Below are 17,626 nucleotides of genomic sequence, written 5' to 3'. Positions count from 1 at the left end.
AAGAACAGGAGTACTTGTGGCACCTTAGAGACTAACAAATTTATTAGAGCATAAGCTTTCGTGGACTACAGCCCACTTCTTCGGATCCGAAGAAGTGGGCTGTAGTCCACGAAAGCTTATGCTCTAATAAATTTGTTAGTCTCTAAGGTGCCACAAGTACTCCTGTTCTTTTTGCACTTCTGAAAGGTTGCCGACCCCTGAGCTAGAAAGTAATTAACCAAAGCTATCTGGCCTTTATTAGCATTAAGAAACAACTTACAATCACAAAATAAAAATCTCCTATTAAAAATATAGAATTTTGTTCACTGTGAGTGGCATCCGTGTCATGCAGTAACACTTGAATGATTATTGAACGTTTGATCATCACTTGTAGATCACGGCACACTCCAAAGTAGCATATACCCAACTCTAAAAGCCATATTCAGCTCTTTTTTAAACAGGTGCAACTCCAAGGACTCCAATGGAACTGCACACAATTACACTCAGGATACCTTTGATCTGAACTAGAAGGAATGTGTTAATGCAATATTTTTCCCTGTCTAAATAAGGTACACGCACCTCTATGCAATAACCTACTGCTTATGGTAATAGTGGCAGACTGTTTCCATAAAAGAGAATAGATGCCTAAGAAAACTGATAAAGAAAAAAGTATGTCACCCTTGTTTCATAATATGCAGCACTCTAGGATTCCAAACACAGCACCCAGGCAGTTTTTACAGGATTACATGTAAAATATATTATGTTTAGATCACAGAAATGATTAGCAACAAATTAACTTTCTGTTGCTATTTCATCACCACCTCACATATGTTTTAGGGCCCAATCCAGTGTAGTGCGGAGAAACCTCAACTCCTAATGGCTTCATTGTTAGCAGAGGGCACTGACTACCTCACAGCAGGTGCATTGCACATGGTTATATCTGGCCTTTAAATAAGTGTTTTATCAAATAGTTATGCTTGCAAAGAGACAGTGTCACCTAGAGTGAGCCCAACATTCAGCTACTGTGACGAAAAGGGGTCAAAACCAAACATGGAGAGCAAATTTTTCCAGATGAAAAATTTTAGTCATTTTTTTTTTTATTAAACATTTCTCTGCAGTGCTGTTTCTATTTCCTCATACACTAACTGACTGAAAATAAACAAAAGTTAACTTTTTTCCCCATTTAAGCTTTGTCCATAGTAGGAAAGAGAACTATCCTCATTTTCCCACTGTAGACAAAGCCAAAAAAGTAAGTTGCGGCTATAACCACAATCAACTAACATGACAGTTTTAAACACAAATGTGCTTGTTTCCACTCAGAAGCTAAGTGATACTTAAACAACTTTTTAAAAATAAACAAAAAAAACCAAAACAGAATGGAACTCATTTTCCCAGAGCAGACAAATCCTCCTTACTTCTGCTTTTTGAGTGAAATCCTACTGCCTAAATGACTAAACAAATCTAATTTACTTTTTAACTGTTAAGGATCCAATGAGCTTTTGAAGGGATGCTCCTTGCCAGTTTGCTTTGACTTTTCAATTAGGGCTGTCAAGCGATTAAAAAAATTAACTGTGATTAATCGTGCTGTAAACAATAATAGAATACCATTTATTTAAATATTTTTGGACATTTTCCACATTTTCAAATATATTGATTTCAATTACAACACAGAATACAAAATGTACAGTGCTCACTTTATTTTTGACTACAAATATTTGCACTGTAAAAAACAAAAGAAATAGTATTTTTCCATTCACCTAATACAAGTACTGTAGTGCAATTTCTTTATCATGAAAGTGCAACTTACAAATGTATAATTATGTACAAAAAAAACCTGCATTCAAAAATAAATCAAGGTAAAACTTTAGAACCTACAAGTCCAATCAGTCCTACTTCTTGTTCAGCCAATCATTCAGACAAACAAGTGTTTACATTTGCAGAAGATAATGCTGCCTGCTTCTTGTTTACAATGTCACCTGAAAGTGAGAACAGGCATTTGCATGGCACTGTTGTAGCTAGTGTCGCAAGATATTTACATGCCAGATTCACTATAGATTCATATTTCCCTTCATGCTTCAACCACCATTCCAGGGGACATGCGCCCATGCTGATGACGGGTTCTGCTTGATAAACCATCCAAAGCAGTGTAGACCGACGCATGATCATTTTCAACATTATGAGTCAGAAAATGAACTTTCTGCTGGTGACATTTTTTTTGGTGGTTTGGGTTTTGTAGTTTCCGCATCAGAGTGTTGCTCTTTTAAGTCTTCTGAAAGCATGCTCCACACCTCGTCCCTCTCAGATTTTGGAAGGCACTTGAGATTCTTAAACCTTGGGTCGAATGCTGTAGCTATCTTTAGAAACGTCACATTGGTATTTTCTTTGCATTTTGTCAAATTTGCAGTGAAAGTGTTCTTAAAACAAACAACATGTGCTAGGTCATCATCCGAGACAGCTATAACATGAAATATATGGCAGAATGCGGATAAAACAGAGCAAGAGGCATACAATTCTCCCCCAAGGAGTTCAGTCACAAATTTAATTAACGCATTTTTTTTTAACAAGCATCATCAGCATGGAAGCATGTCCTCTGGAACGATGGCCGAAGCATGAAGATGCATATGAATATTTAGCACATCTGGCACATAAATATCTTGCGACACTGGCTACAACAGTGCCACGCGAATGCCTGTTCTCGCTTTCAGGTGACATGGTAATGAAGAAGTGGCCAGCATTATCTCCCATAAATGTAAACAAACTTATTTCTCTTAGCGATTGGCTGAACAAGAAGTAGGACTGAGTGGACTTGTAGGCGCTAAAGTTTTACACTGTTTTGTTTTTGAGTGCAGTCAACAAAAAAACCTACATTTGTAAGTTGCGCTTTCATGATAAAGAGATTGCACTGCAGTACTTGTATAAGGTGAACTGAAAAATACTATTTCTTTGTTTATCATTTTTACGGTGCAAATATTTATAATAAAAATAATATAAAGTGAGCACTGTACACTTTGTATTGTGTTGTAATTGAAATAGCTATATTTGAAAATGTAGAAAAACATCCAAAATAAATAATAAATTTCAGTTGGTATTCTATTGTTGTTTAACACTGCGATTAATCGCAATAAATTTTTTTCATTGCGATTGTTTTGAGTTAATCACATGAGTTAACTGCAATTAATCAACAGCCCTAGTTTCAATATATACATTACTGCACTGCACCATCTCACCCCCCATTAGAGCATTAATGTTGCTTGATTTATACGCTCAAAATTCAGTCTGATTCCATCTCATATATTAGATCAGAGATTTATTATCTTCAATCAACCATAATTTATAGCCCTTTTGCATTGAGACACACCCCTCCGCTTCCTTAAAATTGGAATATTCTGAGTTTATTTCCCAGAATAAATGAGATACTTACGCAGAAAATTCATAGGCCAAATTGATGAGAATTCCATCTCCAACACTAATCCCCAGTGCCTTGCACATTCCCAGGATCTCTCCTGCAAAGGGTTGAGGGATAAAAAACTCCAGTTCTTCTGCTACTGGCCGAATGGCAGCATGGACCCACTTAGGTACAGTTTCACTGAAAGACAAACCCAAAATATCAAGCTAATCGTTCCCTTGAAGATGGGTGTGGGCAATTAGAGTGGTATAAACAGTATCTACAGCTCACAAGTTAACCAGTTATTGGATTTACTGCCCAGCTGCTCAGCGCCAGACAGAAAGTTGTTTTGCATTATCAATTATTAATTAACAGCCACACTTGTGCTAGGCTGCCTGTAGGGCTCACGACCTTATCCCTCAATCCCACAGACATTTATCCACATGAATAATCCCACAGCGTCCAGCAGGATTCATGGAAAGTTAAGCACGTGCTTAAGGGTTTACAGGATGCAATGCTTTTTCCATCTACCATTAGGTCCCTCAAACTCCTAATTTTATACATTTCTAACGTGCTATCACCCTGATATTGGGGGTTTTAAAATTGCTATTTATTAGGGTGACATCCACTCTACTTACATAAAGTCTGAGTATTGGGGGGGTGATGCTAGCAAAATCCACCATCACTCAGAGCACACACTGGCTGGTGCCGCCCTCGCCCAGCCTAGGGGCCAGAACCAGCTACCTCCCCTCCCTCCCAGGTGTACAAAGTATGAGCCCATCATCCCCTCACCCACTCGCAACATGGCCTTCCAGGGCCCCTCTGCACAGCCCCTAAGCCTGCTACCAATGCAGCTACTCAGCCGGCAGAGCCCCAGGGCAAGCTCGAAACACCACAGCAGCTCCGGTCCCATCCGGCGGGGCCGTCCCGGCACAGGGAGATCGGATGAGGACAAGATCAGCGGTTCCCAAAGTTCTGTCCTGGTGACTCCTTTCACATAGCAAGCCTCTGAGTGCGATCCCCCCCCCTCAATACATTAAAAACACTTTTTTATATATTTAACACCATTATAAATGCTGGAGGCAAAGCGGGGCTTGGGGTGGAGGCTGACAGCTCATAACCCCCACTTTGAGAGCCCCGGGACAAGACACAAGGCAAAGGAAGCGGCTGGGAAAGGCGAGCGGGGAGCAAGGGCTGCCCGCACTCACACCTGTGCCGGGCTGGGGGTCTCCCTGTGCCCTCGGGGCGCGCTGCTGGCTCCAGGCGCCCCCAAGAGCGGGGCTGGGCAGAGCCCACCGGCCAGACGCCACGGTGATGGGCGCCCTCCGGAAAACGGAGGCAGGCGGGGGGAGGGGGGACCCCGAGCCGCGCCCCAGGCTGGGTGTGGGACCTGGAGGGGGGCAGACAACGGGGATGGGCGCTGCTGCCCCCCAGCCCGCCCGCTCACTCACTCACTCGATGACCCGGGCCAGCGCCGCCCGCAGGAAGGCCGGGTCGAAGTGCCGCAGGGCGGGCAGCCAGCGCTGCCGCGGCTCCTGCTCCAGGCTCACGTTGCACAGCGGGGGAGCCGCCGCCGCCGCGGCCCGGGCCGCCCCCCAGAGCAGCAGCAGCAGCAGCGCGCAGCCCCGGCCCGCGCCCATGGCCCCTCAGCCCCGGTCTGTGCAGGGAGCGGCCCCGGGGCAGGGCGAGGCCGAGCGGCCGCCTCCCTCCGCTTCCGGCCGGGGCGCTGGCTGGAGCAGGTGCCGCGGCGGGCTCCGGAGCGGGCCGGCGGGCGGGTAGTTGGCGCCGCGTAGCGCTCCGGCTCCCCCCGGCGGCTGCAAGGAGCCGGGGCTGCTGGGGCCGTGGCAGGTCAGGCTCTGCCCCCGGCCGCTGTAAATCCCGGTCTCTATGTAAGGAAACAGAGTTCTAAAAACCAAGGGCGTTAAGCGGCTGTAAACCCGCCAGGTTTCAGGCCGGGCGTTAGCAGCAGGCTGCTGCCTTGGGGCAAAGCTTTTAAAACATTCCCTTCGCTAAGCCCCATCCTGGCTCCAGCCCCACAGACCCAACCAGGCCTCCTGCCAGCCCAGTTCAGCCATCGCCAGTCTTAAACCACTACAGCTCCTTTCCTAGGCTTCTGCTGTGTATTTACACACGGCTCTAGCTGCATTCAGGGGCACTGGAACATGTTTTGTTTTGTTTTTAATAGTGGGGGTGCTGCGAGCCATTGAACCAAACGGTAAAGCCTGTCTATAAAATAGAAACCACTTCAAGGCAGGGAGTGTAGCAGCAGCCCTAGTTCCAGTACCTATATAGGCATACACAAATGCACCCAAGGCAGCAGTTCCTGTTACTACAGGTATGGACTCAGACTTTCTACCAACACTTAAAGCTGGTATGAGTATTATACAAACAAAGCATGCGCTACTGTTTACATTTTCTATAGTAGAAACTTAAAGTGGAGGGAGAACGGGCATTAAAAAAAAATCAATCCAGTTTGTAACTTCTAGCTTTGAAATGTACTGTTAAGTGTTTTTAAAAGAGAACTTGTCAAAAGAAAAGCAAGGTGGGAGGAGGGACAGCCAACAAAAAGGACAGAGATGAGAGGGAGAAATGTGGCAGAACAGGATGCAAATTATTTCTGAATAAAAAATTTGCATGGCAAAATGTTACAGAAAAGTAATTCGTTAGGTGTTATCAGAAGGGGGCCGGTACAGATATGCACTTTATTTCATCTTCCAACAGATGTAGGCCTCATTCTGCAATTGACTCAGTATGGGTAAATCTCCGCACATATATGGTGTCAGTTTCAGGAGAGGGGCATTGTTTTAGAACAGTCATGCAGATCCCATTCTTCCACTAACTGTTCCAGTTTTGGAGCACATCCACAATCATTTGGTTGAACAAGCTACAAAACTACAAGTTGTTTTTGTTTTATTTTAAACAAAAAGGGGAGAGGTATGCAGTGTTGGTGTAGTTGTGTTGGTCCCAGGATATTAGAGAGACAAGGTGGGTGAGATAATATCTTTTATTGGACCAACTTCTGTTGGTGAGAGAGTAGTTTTCCAGCTTATTCGAGCTCTTCAGGTCTGGGAAAGGTAAGTGTCACAGCTAGAAACAAGACTGAACCTGTACTTTAGCATAAGCCGTTAGCACGTATTCTAAAAGGACCATTCAAGATTCAGGGGCCTGTTAACACCTCTGTGGTCATAGGACACAAAAAGGGGCAGGGGAGAAGGGGGTGCTATACCAGGACAAGTCACCAACTCAAAGCAGCACCAGACCCTGCCACAACAGAGGCAAAACCTGCAGACAAATCTCCACTGCTCTGATGATCAACAACCCCCTACAATACACCTTTCAGGATCCATGAGTCCTGCACATACCTATCACAACATATGGTGTACCTCAGCCAGTGCACTAAATGCTCCAACAGCTATGGGGGTGAAACCAGACAATCACTACACCCTTGAATGAATTCACACAGGAAAATTATAAAAGACAAAACCACTATATCACCTGTGGGTGAACACTTTTCACAAAACAGTCACTCCATATCTGATGTGAGTCCTCATCCTCAAAGGAAACCTGCACAACACTTTCAAAAGACAAGCCCGGGAGTTCAAATTCATAACTTTGCTAGCCACTACAAAACATAGCCTGAATAAAGACACTGGATTTCTAGCTTATTACAACACACTGTAACCCACTAACCCCCGTTTTTGTCCTATGACTACACGCATGTTAACGGGTCACTTCACCTTCAAAGGTCCCTTAGAAACAGTGGTTCTCAACAGTGAGCAGGTTTCAGGGGGTTCTCCAAACATGGCTGGCATTAAACTCGCTAGGGCCAGGGACAGAAAGCCAAAGCCCCACTGCCCAGGACTGCAACCCGGGGCTAGGGTGACCAGATGTCCCGATTTTATAGGGACAGTCCTGATATTTGGGGTTTTGTGTTATATAGGCGTCTATTACCCCCCATCCCCTGTCCCGATTTTTCATACTTGCTGTCTGGTCACCCTACCCGGGGCTGAAGCCGAAGCCTGAGCAACTTAGCTTTGCAGTGGCCCCTGTGGCATAGGGCCCCAGGCAATTGCCCTGCTTTCTAACACCAGCCTGGCTTTTATATGCACAGAAAAAGTTGTTGTGGCATAGGTGGGCCATGAAGTTTTTATAGCATGTTGAGGAGGGTGGGGGGAGAGGGGAGTCTCAAAGAAAAGGTTGAGAAACCCCATCTTAGAGTATGTGCTAACTACTTATGCTAAACTATCGATTTGATCTTGTATTTAGCTGTGACACTCTGGTTTCCTTTCTCAGACCTGAAGAAGAGTTCTGTGTAGCGTCAAAGCTTATCTCTGACAAACAGAAGTTGGTCTAATAAAAGATAGGTTTCAGAGTGGTAGCCATGTTAGTCTGTATCAGCAAAAAGAATTAGGAGTACCTTGTGGCACCTGAGACTAATTTAATAAATAAATGTGTTAGTCTCTCAGTTGCCACAAGTACTCCTCGTTTTTTTTTAATAAAAGATATTACCTCAGTCCTCACCCACCTTCTATTTCTAAAAACGGGAAATGAAAGTTAACCATTTTCAATTATGGTGTATTGTAGAGTAAAGGTCCTTTAAAAAAATTACATGCTTATGAAAGTCAAAGTTTTTAATCTATATAAAAGTTATTTTACATGGACTGATTTAGGACTTACATTTTCCATGATTCAGGCAAAATATTTAACAATGAAATTCTCCTTGCTTTAGTTAACTGGTTATGTCCCTGTAAATATTAACTCAAAATAAGTTATATTCAATAAAAGGTAACTGCCTCCCTTCCTAAGATGCTTCTAGAATGCAAGATCTTCTGGCATATTAAGGCCTCTTGATGCCAACACATACAAATGAGACTCGTTTGGTGCTGCAGAGTTATATTCAATCATCAGTTGTATTCAGAGTTATATGCAATGGACATCCAATTCTTCAGTACAGGTGATCCTGTACTTTCCAATATAAAAACTGTTTCCAGGGTTATTACTGTACCCACAGTAAGGATATAAAACAGTCCGCTCCTTTGTTGTTTTAAGTTATTTCACCAGTCTTTTTCTCTTTTTCAAAAGTGCATCTCGTAATGCCAGCTAGAATACAAAATAAATACATAAATAAAATCATGTTGCATAACAGTGGAATATTGAGGTATTTTGCCTACAAGTTTTCAAGTATTTAACTGAAATACCAATATAGCACCCATCATGCAGCGATCCCCATGTGATGTGAAAACCATATATATATCCTGTTCATTGTTGACGTGTAGCCACCTCTAGGGTAGAAGACATTAGCAGGCAAGACCACCACACAGGAATTCAAAAATCACACCATAGTTAAAACTGTGGGCTTAATTCAGTTATAGATTGGAGGACACGTGCTACTAATTACAACATGGACTAGATTTTCCTGGATGCAATAGCTGTGGCATTGAGGGAATTTCCCCCCTGGTCAGATTGGCAGAGACCCTGGAGGTTTTTTGCCTCTCTCTGCAGCATGAGGCACGGGTCACTTGCAGGTTTAAACTAGTGTAAATGGTGAATTCTCTGTAACTTGAAGTCTTAAATCATGATTTGAGAACTTCAGTAACTCAGCCAGAGGTTATGGATTGATTACAGGAGGGGGTGAGTAAGGTTCTGTGGCCTGCAATGTACAGGAGGTCAGATGATCATGATGGTCCCTTTTGGCCTTAAAGTCTATGAGTCACCTGACTGGAATCAAGCCAGCCTGCCTGGGCTAGTGTCCTAGGTATTCTATGCACAGATGTATTACGCCTATGTATTTAATGTAATGCACTTTGTAATGTAATGTAATGGCACAAACAATTTACATTGAGATAAAATTGGATATTTCTGCCAAAAGCTTTTATAAAAACTGTAATTTGGAAACAATTTAATTCTTATTTTAAGCACTTAGGAAAGTTTAATATACTAACTAAAATTACCCTTGTAAGGAAAAGCTATAATAACTTTTAAAGTGACAACTAATCAGGCTAGACTTAATAACTTGGTCTAGAAAAAAATTAAAAATGCCAAGAAACCAAGCAGATTATTTAATACTTTAGGGGAAAAAAATCTCGATATATATTGTAAAAATGAGAGACAAAGACACCTCAAACCCCTACACCAAAAACAATGGCAGGCACTATCGTGACAGGATCATTCTCGTACCTAGATAGAACTAGTAATACAACCAAGAAAGTCAGTGAACTCCTAGATTCAAGCAGTAAACATAGCAGTAGTGACACTTCTTTGACACTGTACAATAAAAAAAATCACTAATGTAATATAAATGTCATTGCACTGTGTCAATGGTGTTAAACTGGAAAAGATCAGTACAATATCACTCTTGTCCCTTTAAGTAGGTTTAAAGTAGTGTCTTTAAAGGGCAAATGAAACTTCTTTTAAAAAAAAGACTGACATTTACAAGTGCAGAGTCACTCCAGAGAGGTTCTGCCAGAAATGTTGACACATTTAAAATAAGGCTGTCAATTAATCATTGTTAATGCAAACAATTAACACAAAACTAAATAACTAGATTTAAAAAATAGTCACAATTAATCGTAGTTTTAATCTCATTGTTAAACAATAATAGAATACCAATTTAAACTTATTATAATATTTTGGATGTTTCCTACATTTTAAAATATATTGATTTCAATTATAACCCAGAATACATGTGCAGTGCTCACTTTATATTATTTTTATTGCAAATATTTGCACTGTAAGAAAAAAGAAATAGTATTTTTCATTCACCTCATACAAGTACTGTAGTGCGATATCTTTATCGTGAAAATTGTTGATATGTAAGGGTTAAGTAAAGACCTGGGAAACTGCTTTAACTTGTAGTCTCTAAAAAGTTTTACATAGTTTTGTTTTTAAGTGCAGTTACATTAAAAAAAAAATCCTACATTTGTAAGTTGTACTTTCACAATAAAGAGATTGCACTACAGTACTTGTAGGAGGTGAATGAAAAATAATACTTCTTTTGTTTATCTTTTTACAGTGCAAATATTTGTAATAAAAAAGTATAAACGTTTGTACCCTTTATATCCTCTGTTGTAATTGAAATCAATATATTTGAAAATGTAGAAAAACATTCAAAAATATTGATAATACATTTAAATTGGTATTCTATTATTAACAGTGTGATTAAAACTGCGATTAATTGCAATTTTTATTTTAACCGTTTGACAGCCCTAATTTAAAATGAGGATTTGAGCTCTGGATTTTAAACTATAAAATCAAATTTTAGTTCTTTTAAGCCGTTCTCCCCCACCCCGGTCCCCCCCAACGGGAGCTAGTTCAAGCCTTTTGGCTCAAATCACTAACACGCTGCTCATTTTGCTTCTCATAGAGATCTGATGTAGTGAGGTAGCCTGGCTGCCTACCAAATCAGAGATGTCAGCACCACAATGCAAGTGCAGAGGATTAGCAAGATCATTGAAGTACCTAAACTGTTCATTCACAAAATGAACCTCGTGTGTTTTATAAGAGAGGGTGGAATCAGCACATTGCTGCAGTCAATGGGGTCAGCCTAGATCCCACATTTTTGAGAAATGGAGAAGATACCAAGTAAAGAGCAAATTTAGAGGTACTGGTCCAGGGTCATGTTATTTAATAAAACAGTGTAAGAATATCCAGGATCTACTTTCCTCATTTAGTTTGTAAAGACAAAAGCCACTGGCGAACTGATCTCAACACTGTTTGGCTGCCCTTAGCAGGGAATAAAAAGCCAGAAACAGAACCCGGAGCTACTCACTGGGACCCAAATCTTACCGACAAAGGTGGGTTTATAATGAAGTCAGTACACATACTCTACCGAAGGAACAGCTTGGTGAGAAAGCCACAAACCAGGATTTTCCTGGAAATGGCTCTTTGAACACATTCAAAACAGTCGGCGCAAGTACAGTGACATTAAAATAGTCGGCAACACTTTGGCCTTGAGATTTTCCAGCGCAGATGAGAGGATTTCAAGAGGCACCTTTTATCATAGACACAGCATACCCAGCCAGCATGAAAGGGAGGACAGAACTGTCTCTGGTGAATAAAGTAATCAGGAAGATGGTGACTGTGAAATGAGGGTTTGAAGAGGAGCCCAAAGGAAAATAAAAGGATAGACTAAAAGGCCTGTCTGCAAAGCCAATTCTGACCACGCAAAGGCAGCATGTTCTGTCACACTGGTGTCCTGATAATATAATCAAAGTTTGACCTTGCCTATGCCAAGGGGCCCACGCTGTGTTGTAATTACATTACCGTACCATGGTACAACTCTAACATAACTTCACCACATGATTTGGTGTTGTCTATGCAGACAAGCCGCCCTCCCCTCCCCTCCCCCCAGCACCGGTAGCCATTGGTCTTCAAGAGCCCAGATCTGGGACTGCTACAAAGCCCAGGCATTTGGATAGGACATAGGCTAAGGGATGTATAGACTGCACAAATGGCTTTTTTATTGGATTGGTTGGCAGGTGATCATTAGTTTAAGAGAAGCAGCCTATTATATGTTCATTTGAACTAAGTTTTGACACAGGAAATCTTTAAGCACATAAAACCTCCTAGAGAACGTGAGGGGCGCTTATTTTAGCTGAAATACAAGTAACTAAAGTTTGTTGCATACACTGCCCTGACTAGACTCCAATTTACTTTGTCACCAATGGGCTGAGTATTAAATACTGACCTGTTTCTCCCTGAAGGAACGTTTATTTTTTGTTCGGACGTTGTGACTGTATCTCATCATCATAAAGTTCTTCTGCTTCTTCTTCTCTTTGTTAGTGGAGCTGGCGAATGGATTCATTTTCGTTTTCCTTTTCACAAATTCTTTTCTGTCTGTCTTTCCAGCCTCGGGAGGAAAAAATATCCAAACAATTAAAGCCCACAGGGTTATCTTCCTTTCTCGCAAGTGGCCTCATCTAACTGGCCTCTGTAGAAATGCCATTTACCGCTGCACACTTTCCATTCCTGGAGCTGCAAATCCAGACTCACTCTGCTTTTCTGGGCGATTTTATGTGCTTTGTGATTGGCTGTTTAACTGTATCTTTTGAACAAGAGCCTCTATTAAAAAAAGAGCTTTTAAAATTCCCAGCATCAGCCACAGTAAGACACAAGGAACTGGCCTAAAGTTAACCATTGGTCTGTGCCAGGGCGGCAAAGAACCCAGGAGGGGGAGATCTTCAAAAGCACAAATGGCAACCTGGGGGTCTAACTGTCATTCATGTCTGTGCCCTTTCAAACCTGCCCCTATTGTGTTCTTGTAACTCTGCAGGTTGCAAAGCCTGAACCCCCTGAAAATCTGCAAGGAAGAGGAATATCACGGCTCCTCACCATGGCTGTGGCCAGTCTTGTTTCCTTGTCTGATTTAGGCTTCTTATGCAGATGCTCAATATCTCTGAGCGAAAGCAACTCTCCCCTGCAAAACGAAAAGAGAATATTATGTTGTCTGCCATCACAGGAACTCCCACCACGCATGGGTCTATCCCCGCCCTCTCCATCATCTCTCATTCGCTCTCGAGATGTGGACTCGGACCTCACTGCCCACTTTCACACAAGCACCTCTGTGCTTTGTCCCGTGCTGCCCTTATGCATGAGAGGAGCTACCCATAAACATCTGCACAGCTGCCTCATTGTCCTCCTTCAAATCCCTTTTTAACTACCATACCTACAAAAATCTCAGCAGCGGTTAGGCAGCCAGTGTGCTGAGACCACAGCCTATCAAGCTGACGAGTATCATCTCATTGTTCCCTTGTGCTAACCCTCCTATATTCACCCTCTGTCTCGTCTCATACTTAGATTGGAAGCTGTGTGGCATGAGGACACATCTTTTTATTATGCATTTGTACAGCACCTAACACAATGAGGTCCTGGCCCATGATTCAGGCTCCTAAGTGCTACCGCAATACAAATAATATCCATTATACCACCTGAGTGAACAGGAATTTTGTATTCTACCTGCGCTCCTCATCGCTGTCTATTTCAATGTTCTTCCTCTTTGCAGCTTTGCCAGGTGCCGAGTTGAGTTCTTTGGCTATCTGGGCCAGGCGTATTTTCTGGAAGTCTTCTTGACTTAAAACCCGACTTGTGCTAACTGCTGCTGCTTTGGCTTTCTGTTCTTCTACAGGCATGCGTTTGATCTTCTCCGCCTTTAAATGCAGACAACAGCGACGATCATCAGGGTCTTTAAGCAATGGTTTTGTATGGTTTATTTGTACGCTATAATCTTATTATAAAGGCAAGTCCTGTTTCTCTCCACCTATGTGGGTCAGACGAGAGAAACAGGACTTGCCTTTATAATAAGGGCATATGGCTGGTTAGGGCAGAAGACAAGAATATTGAAAACATAACAGAGGTGCAATATTTGGGAGGTGAGAGGCGTAGGGGAGGGAGTAGCACTGGCCTTCTTCAGGTCTACAGCAAAGTTCAACGGTGGGTGTAACATTACCAACAGAGCCCACGTTGGGGCACCACGCAGCCTGTGATCAAGAAGTTCCCAGGCTTTTCAGGAAATTGGTTGAGTGTGCTTCTTCATGTGTAAGGGAGAGAGAAGGGGTAAGGAGCAGTATAAATGTGCCAAACTACTACTGCTCTTTGTTGGAGATGGGGGGAAATTGCCCTATTCCCCATAGGTTGTAAAATATTTACACACAAGACTGATTCTCCCCTGCTCTGACCCGTGGATATTCACTTATACCTGTGCAAAGGGGGAAGACACACCACCATTCTCATTAGCTACTGTTTCTACACCCACGTGGCACAGCTGAAAACTACATTAAAGGTGCAAGCCAATAAAGAATCAAGCCCAATCTTTGCAAATCACATTTCTATTTAGGCCAGAAAGTGATGACAAAACTCACTACTTCTTGCTGCTCCTCATCTGAGGAGTGGTGCACATCTATCCATTCCCCATCTTCGTCGTCTTCCTCCTCACTGAAACTGGCACTTTGCCATCCATCTGCCCAGGGGAAGAGGCGCACACAGTGACTAGAACAGACTTAGTTCAATTGCATGATAATAAATGTAGCAATTAAGACTGGATCCTAGATTCAGTTCCTTCTAGGTTATCTCTGCCTGCATCTTGTAATTAACATAGTACACAAGCTATTTAAGGCAGAAACGGTCACTTTATTACAAGTTTATACAGCACCTAGAATCAGATCCCTCATGGAGATTGTGACGTCATCAGTTGTTGTAAGTGGGACCAACCATAGTAATAAACATGTTATCCCCAAAGTTGTAAGAAAACACCCAAGGCAGCATGCAAAACACTGGTGTGCCTGATGTCTGATCACTGGCAATGGAGACAAGCGATCATGTAAACCTAATTTACTGCCAGCCTATGTTGCAGTTATTGTAAAGAGCTCTATAAAGTTATAGAATGTGCTTGGAAAAGGCTCTGAAGATAAACAGTGCTACACGAGTGGCCCATGATGTCTACTGCGCAAGGCACCTTACATGCATGCAGCGATATTCTGCAGCATCCCTAACATCCAACCACTTCACACAGCTATGGAAGCAGCACACATTATATGAAAAAGTCATGTTACATTTTCAACAGCCTGAGCACTGTTCTTCTTAATTCTTCAAAGTGACTCAAGGACATAGTAAGCAAACAGTTATTTATCTTGGGGAGAGCTGAACAGGTGCATTTTTTGAAGCCATCTGACCTGCTTTTCCTTGAAGATTAGTCATGCAAGCAACAAAACCCCTTCGTTATCTCTTGCTAAAGCAACTACTGTAGGAAGCAGCACAGACCCAATGTCGAATATAACTGGGTGTTTTGCATTCATTCAAGGGCAGCACTAGTGCTGTTTTACTGGACAAATGCACACATGGCCAGGGTTACTCAAGACATGACAGTGTCAAACACATGCAAGTTCCTGCATTACAACAAGAGACGTGCACCACATTTTCACATGCAACTAGAATTCTAGTGGCAATGCTGTACTGCCTGGAAGTGAAGAAAAACTAACCAACCTTCCTCGTGTATTCCTCCTTCTTCTTCCTTATTCTCAACCTCTAATATTTCTGCTCCTGGAATATAATCTTTGGCATCTAATTCTCCATACTCATGGATTCTGGCTTCTGATGAGGCCTCAGTAGGTTTACCCTACAAGTAAACAAAGGACATGTTTTAAGTAGCTCTTTGTTTTCTTTAATTTCACCAACAGGACATTTTAAAAGGGGCATAAGGTGGGTGGACTTGATCACCAGCCTGGGAAACGTGATATGGCAATATACATAGTACTGCTCACAACACAGACTGTGGCGTCCCCCCGGCTTCTGGCAGTTTCGTGTCAGGATTTCCACCCTGCCTAGGAGGTCCACAGGGCCTCCTGTAGTCCTCTGCCATAGTTACAGGAGAGCATTCTCCCAGCCCTCTCCTGGTCCTGGACTGCCACAGGTCCTCATTTATATCCCCTAGCCAGAAAACATCAGACCCAATCAGCTGCTACTACCCAGCTGGGTCTGTTGACTCCCAGCACCTGCCTGCCAAGCTGCTCACCAGAACAGGGCTGGTTGCTCCCCTTAAAGGGAACATTGCCCTGTTACAAGGTGTTTTTTCACCAATGAAACAAGAAGTGATCAGCCAGTGCTAGACATCGGCCAGAGGCACACACCCCAACACGCACTCCAAAACTCTGGATTAAACTTCTGCAGCTTGGGCTTTATACATTAATGAGCATTGCAACGACAGAGATCCACAGCCTTCCAGGTTCAGATAATCCCTCCATCCACTTCTTTTAACAAGTTTAGGTTTTAGTCATACAGAAAAATAAATGATGAAGAGGTTCTGATATTCCAGTTTCGGATCACAGCACTTGATTGAAAAACATCTCCTCTCCATAGATTAATGATGGATTCTGCAGTGAAGCGGTGAGACAGAGATACTCTATAGCTCTCAAAGCACTTTGCAAAAAAGCATTATTATCCCCATTTTACAGATGGGGAAACTGAGACAGGAAGTGACTTGCCCAAGGTCACCTAGTAGGCCAGTGGCAGAGCCAGGAATAGAACCCAGGTCTCCTAGGACCAGTGCTCTGTCCAGTAGACCACACTGCCTTTTGCCTTTAGGTGATCTCTCCGGGGCAAAATGCAATGCATATATTCTTAGTTAAAAGTATGCACACCGTTAACCATGTTCACTGGCTTGAGATGCTCAATTTATTTCATCCTCATTTTCAGATACAAATTAATGCACATAAACATCACTTACCCTGAATTTTTTTTGTAACATCTGCGGATTCAATGATCGGAAGAGATGTATCAGAGTTCTTGCAGACATCATTACATCTACAAAACAAATACCAGGAATAAACAAACATCTGGATCAAATGAAGAGGAAAGCATTGAGCTAGAATTAGGTTTTGTTCTGAGGCTTGGGAGGAGGGTAAAAGGAAAAGCGCTATATTTCTTTACATCTTTCTCAGAAATGCTAGCGCTTCTTAGCATTATTCTATTTGACAATCCATGTCTTTCCCTTCTGCTCTGGACTACCTACTTTTTAAAACTACCTTCTACTCTCAGCCTTTTTCCAATATAACTGCTATCTTTGCTCTACTCGTTTTGTTTATTGGATACATCTCCCCAAAAATCCTTTTTCAAAATTTAAGCAGCTACCAATATCGGTGTGGATCTGTTACTTCTAAAAAAGAAGTGAAGAAGAAAGTTTCTCTAGGATTAGATCAGACATTTCCAAGATAACTCACACAATCAACATTTATTTAGGACATGAACCTGCATCCCCTACAGTCAATGATCAACCAATTGAAAAAGTTCCCATTGATCAAACTGTGCAAGTTCAAGCCCTTATGTAGCTTCAGTTCAGGTTGCTAGTAGGCAACTACCCCTTTCCCCTCCCGACTGCTTCATCTCTCACATGAGGACACCTGAAACAGACACACAGGTGCAGGTGACTAACATGAGAAATACTCTGAACTCCAACCTATCCCCTACACAAGCAATGATGATGTGACATCAGAACACATAGCATAAACACGCATAAATAAAAGAACAGCACATTTTTCCACCTGCAAAGCACTAAACTTACTTTTATCTTTATGAGATTTGTACAGGGCGAGGTCTTGGAGCAGGTCTTCAGTCATAGCCAGAGGACATCTCGCCGTTATCTCTTTTATCGCATTCAATCTAGAAAAATCAAAGTTTTTTAAAAAAAATTCTCAGTTAGAAAAGTCCCTGGCAGCAGCACGTTACATTGACCGTGTCTCAGACTAAGGGACGGTCATCCTGAGGCACACAACT

At 42.4% G+C, this 17,626-nt stretch overlaps 2 protein-coding genes across 5 annotated transcripts in view; both read right to left on the bottom strand.

Moving 5' to 3' along the window:
* NAAA (N-acylethanolamine acid amidase) overlaps positions 1–5,139 on the bottom strand; it is a 22,247-nt gene extending 17,108 nt beyond the window's left edge. The window contains exons 1-2 of one of the 4 annotated variants that reach the window (XM_034772675.1): positions 4,820–5,139; positions 3,401–3,565 (exon numbers count right to left, since the gene is read on the bottom strand). In XM_034772675.1, the coding sequence (XP_034628566.1) occupies positions 3,401–3,565; positions 4,820–5,004 (350 nt within the window). In that variant the 5' untranslated portion in view covers positions 5,005–5,139. Of the gene's footprint in view, positions 1–3,400; positions 3,566–4,002; positions 4,379–4,815 lie in introns of those variants that run through there. The other 3 variants (XM_034772673.1, XM_034772676.1, XM_034772677.1) reach the window with 3 other exon arrangements.
* Positions 5,140–8,245: 3,106 nt separating this feature from the next.
* SDAD1 (SDA1 domain containing 1) overlaps positions 8,246–17,626 on the bottom strand; it is a 31,086-nt gene continuing 21,705 nt past the window's right edge. Inside the window, exons 15-22 of the mRNA XM_034772353.1 lie at positions 17,415–17,512; positions 16,581–16,657; positions 15,341–15,473; positions 14,221–14,318; positions 13,319–13,509; positions 12,695–12,779; positions 12,051–12,212; positions 8,246–8,464 (exon numbers count right to left, since the gene is read on the bottom strand). Of these exons, the coding sequence (XP_034628244.1) occupies positions 8,414–8,464; positions 12,051–12,212; positions 12,695–12,779; positions 13,319–13,509; positions 14,221–14,318; positions 15,341–15,473; positions 16,581–16,657; positions 17,415–17,512 (895 nt within the window). The 3' untranslated portion in view covers positions 8,246–8,413. The remainder of the gene's footprint in view (positions 8,465–12,050; positions 12,213–12,694; positions 12,780–13,318; positions 13,510–14,220; positions 14,319–15,340; positions 15,474–16,580; positions 16,658–17,414; positions 17,513–17,626) is intronic.

The sequence above is a fragment of the Trachemys scripta genome, chromosome 5 (genome assembly GCF_013100865.1).
Source record: "Trachemys scripta elegans isolate TJP31775 chromosome 5, CAS_Tse_1.0, whole genome shotgun sequence".
Classification (NCBI taxonomy): Eukaryota; Metazoa; Chordata; order Testudines; family Emydidae; genus Trachemys; species Trachemys scripta.
The sequence above is the reverse complement of the archived record's forward strand: the minus strand, read 5'-3'. Positions and strand labels throughout refer to the sequence as shown.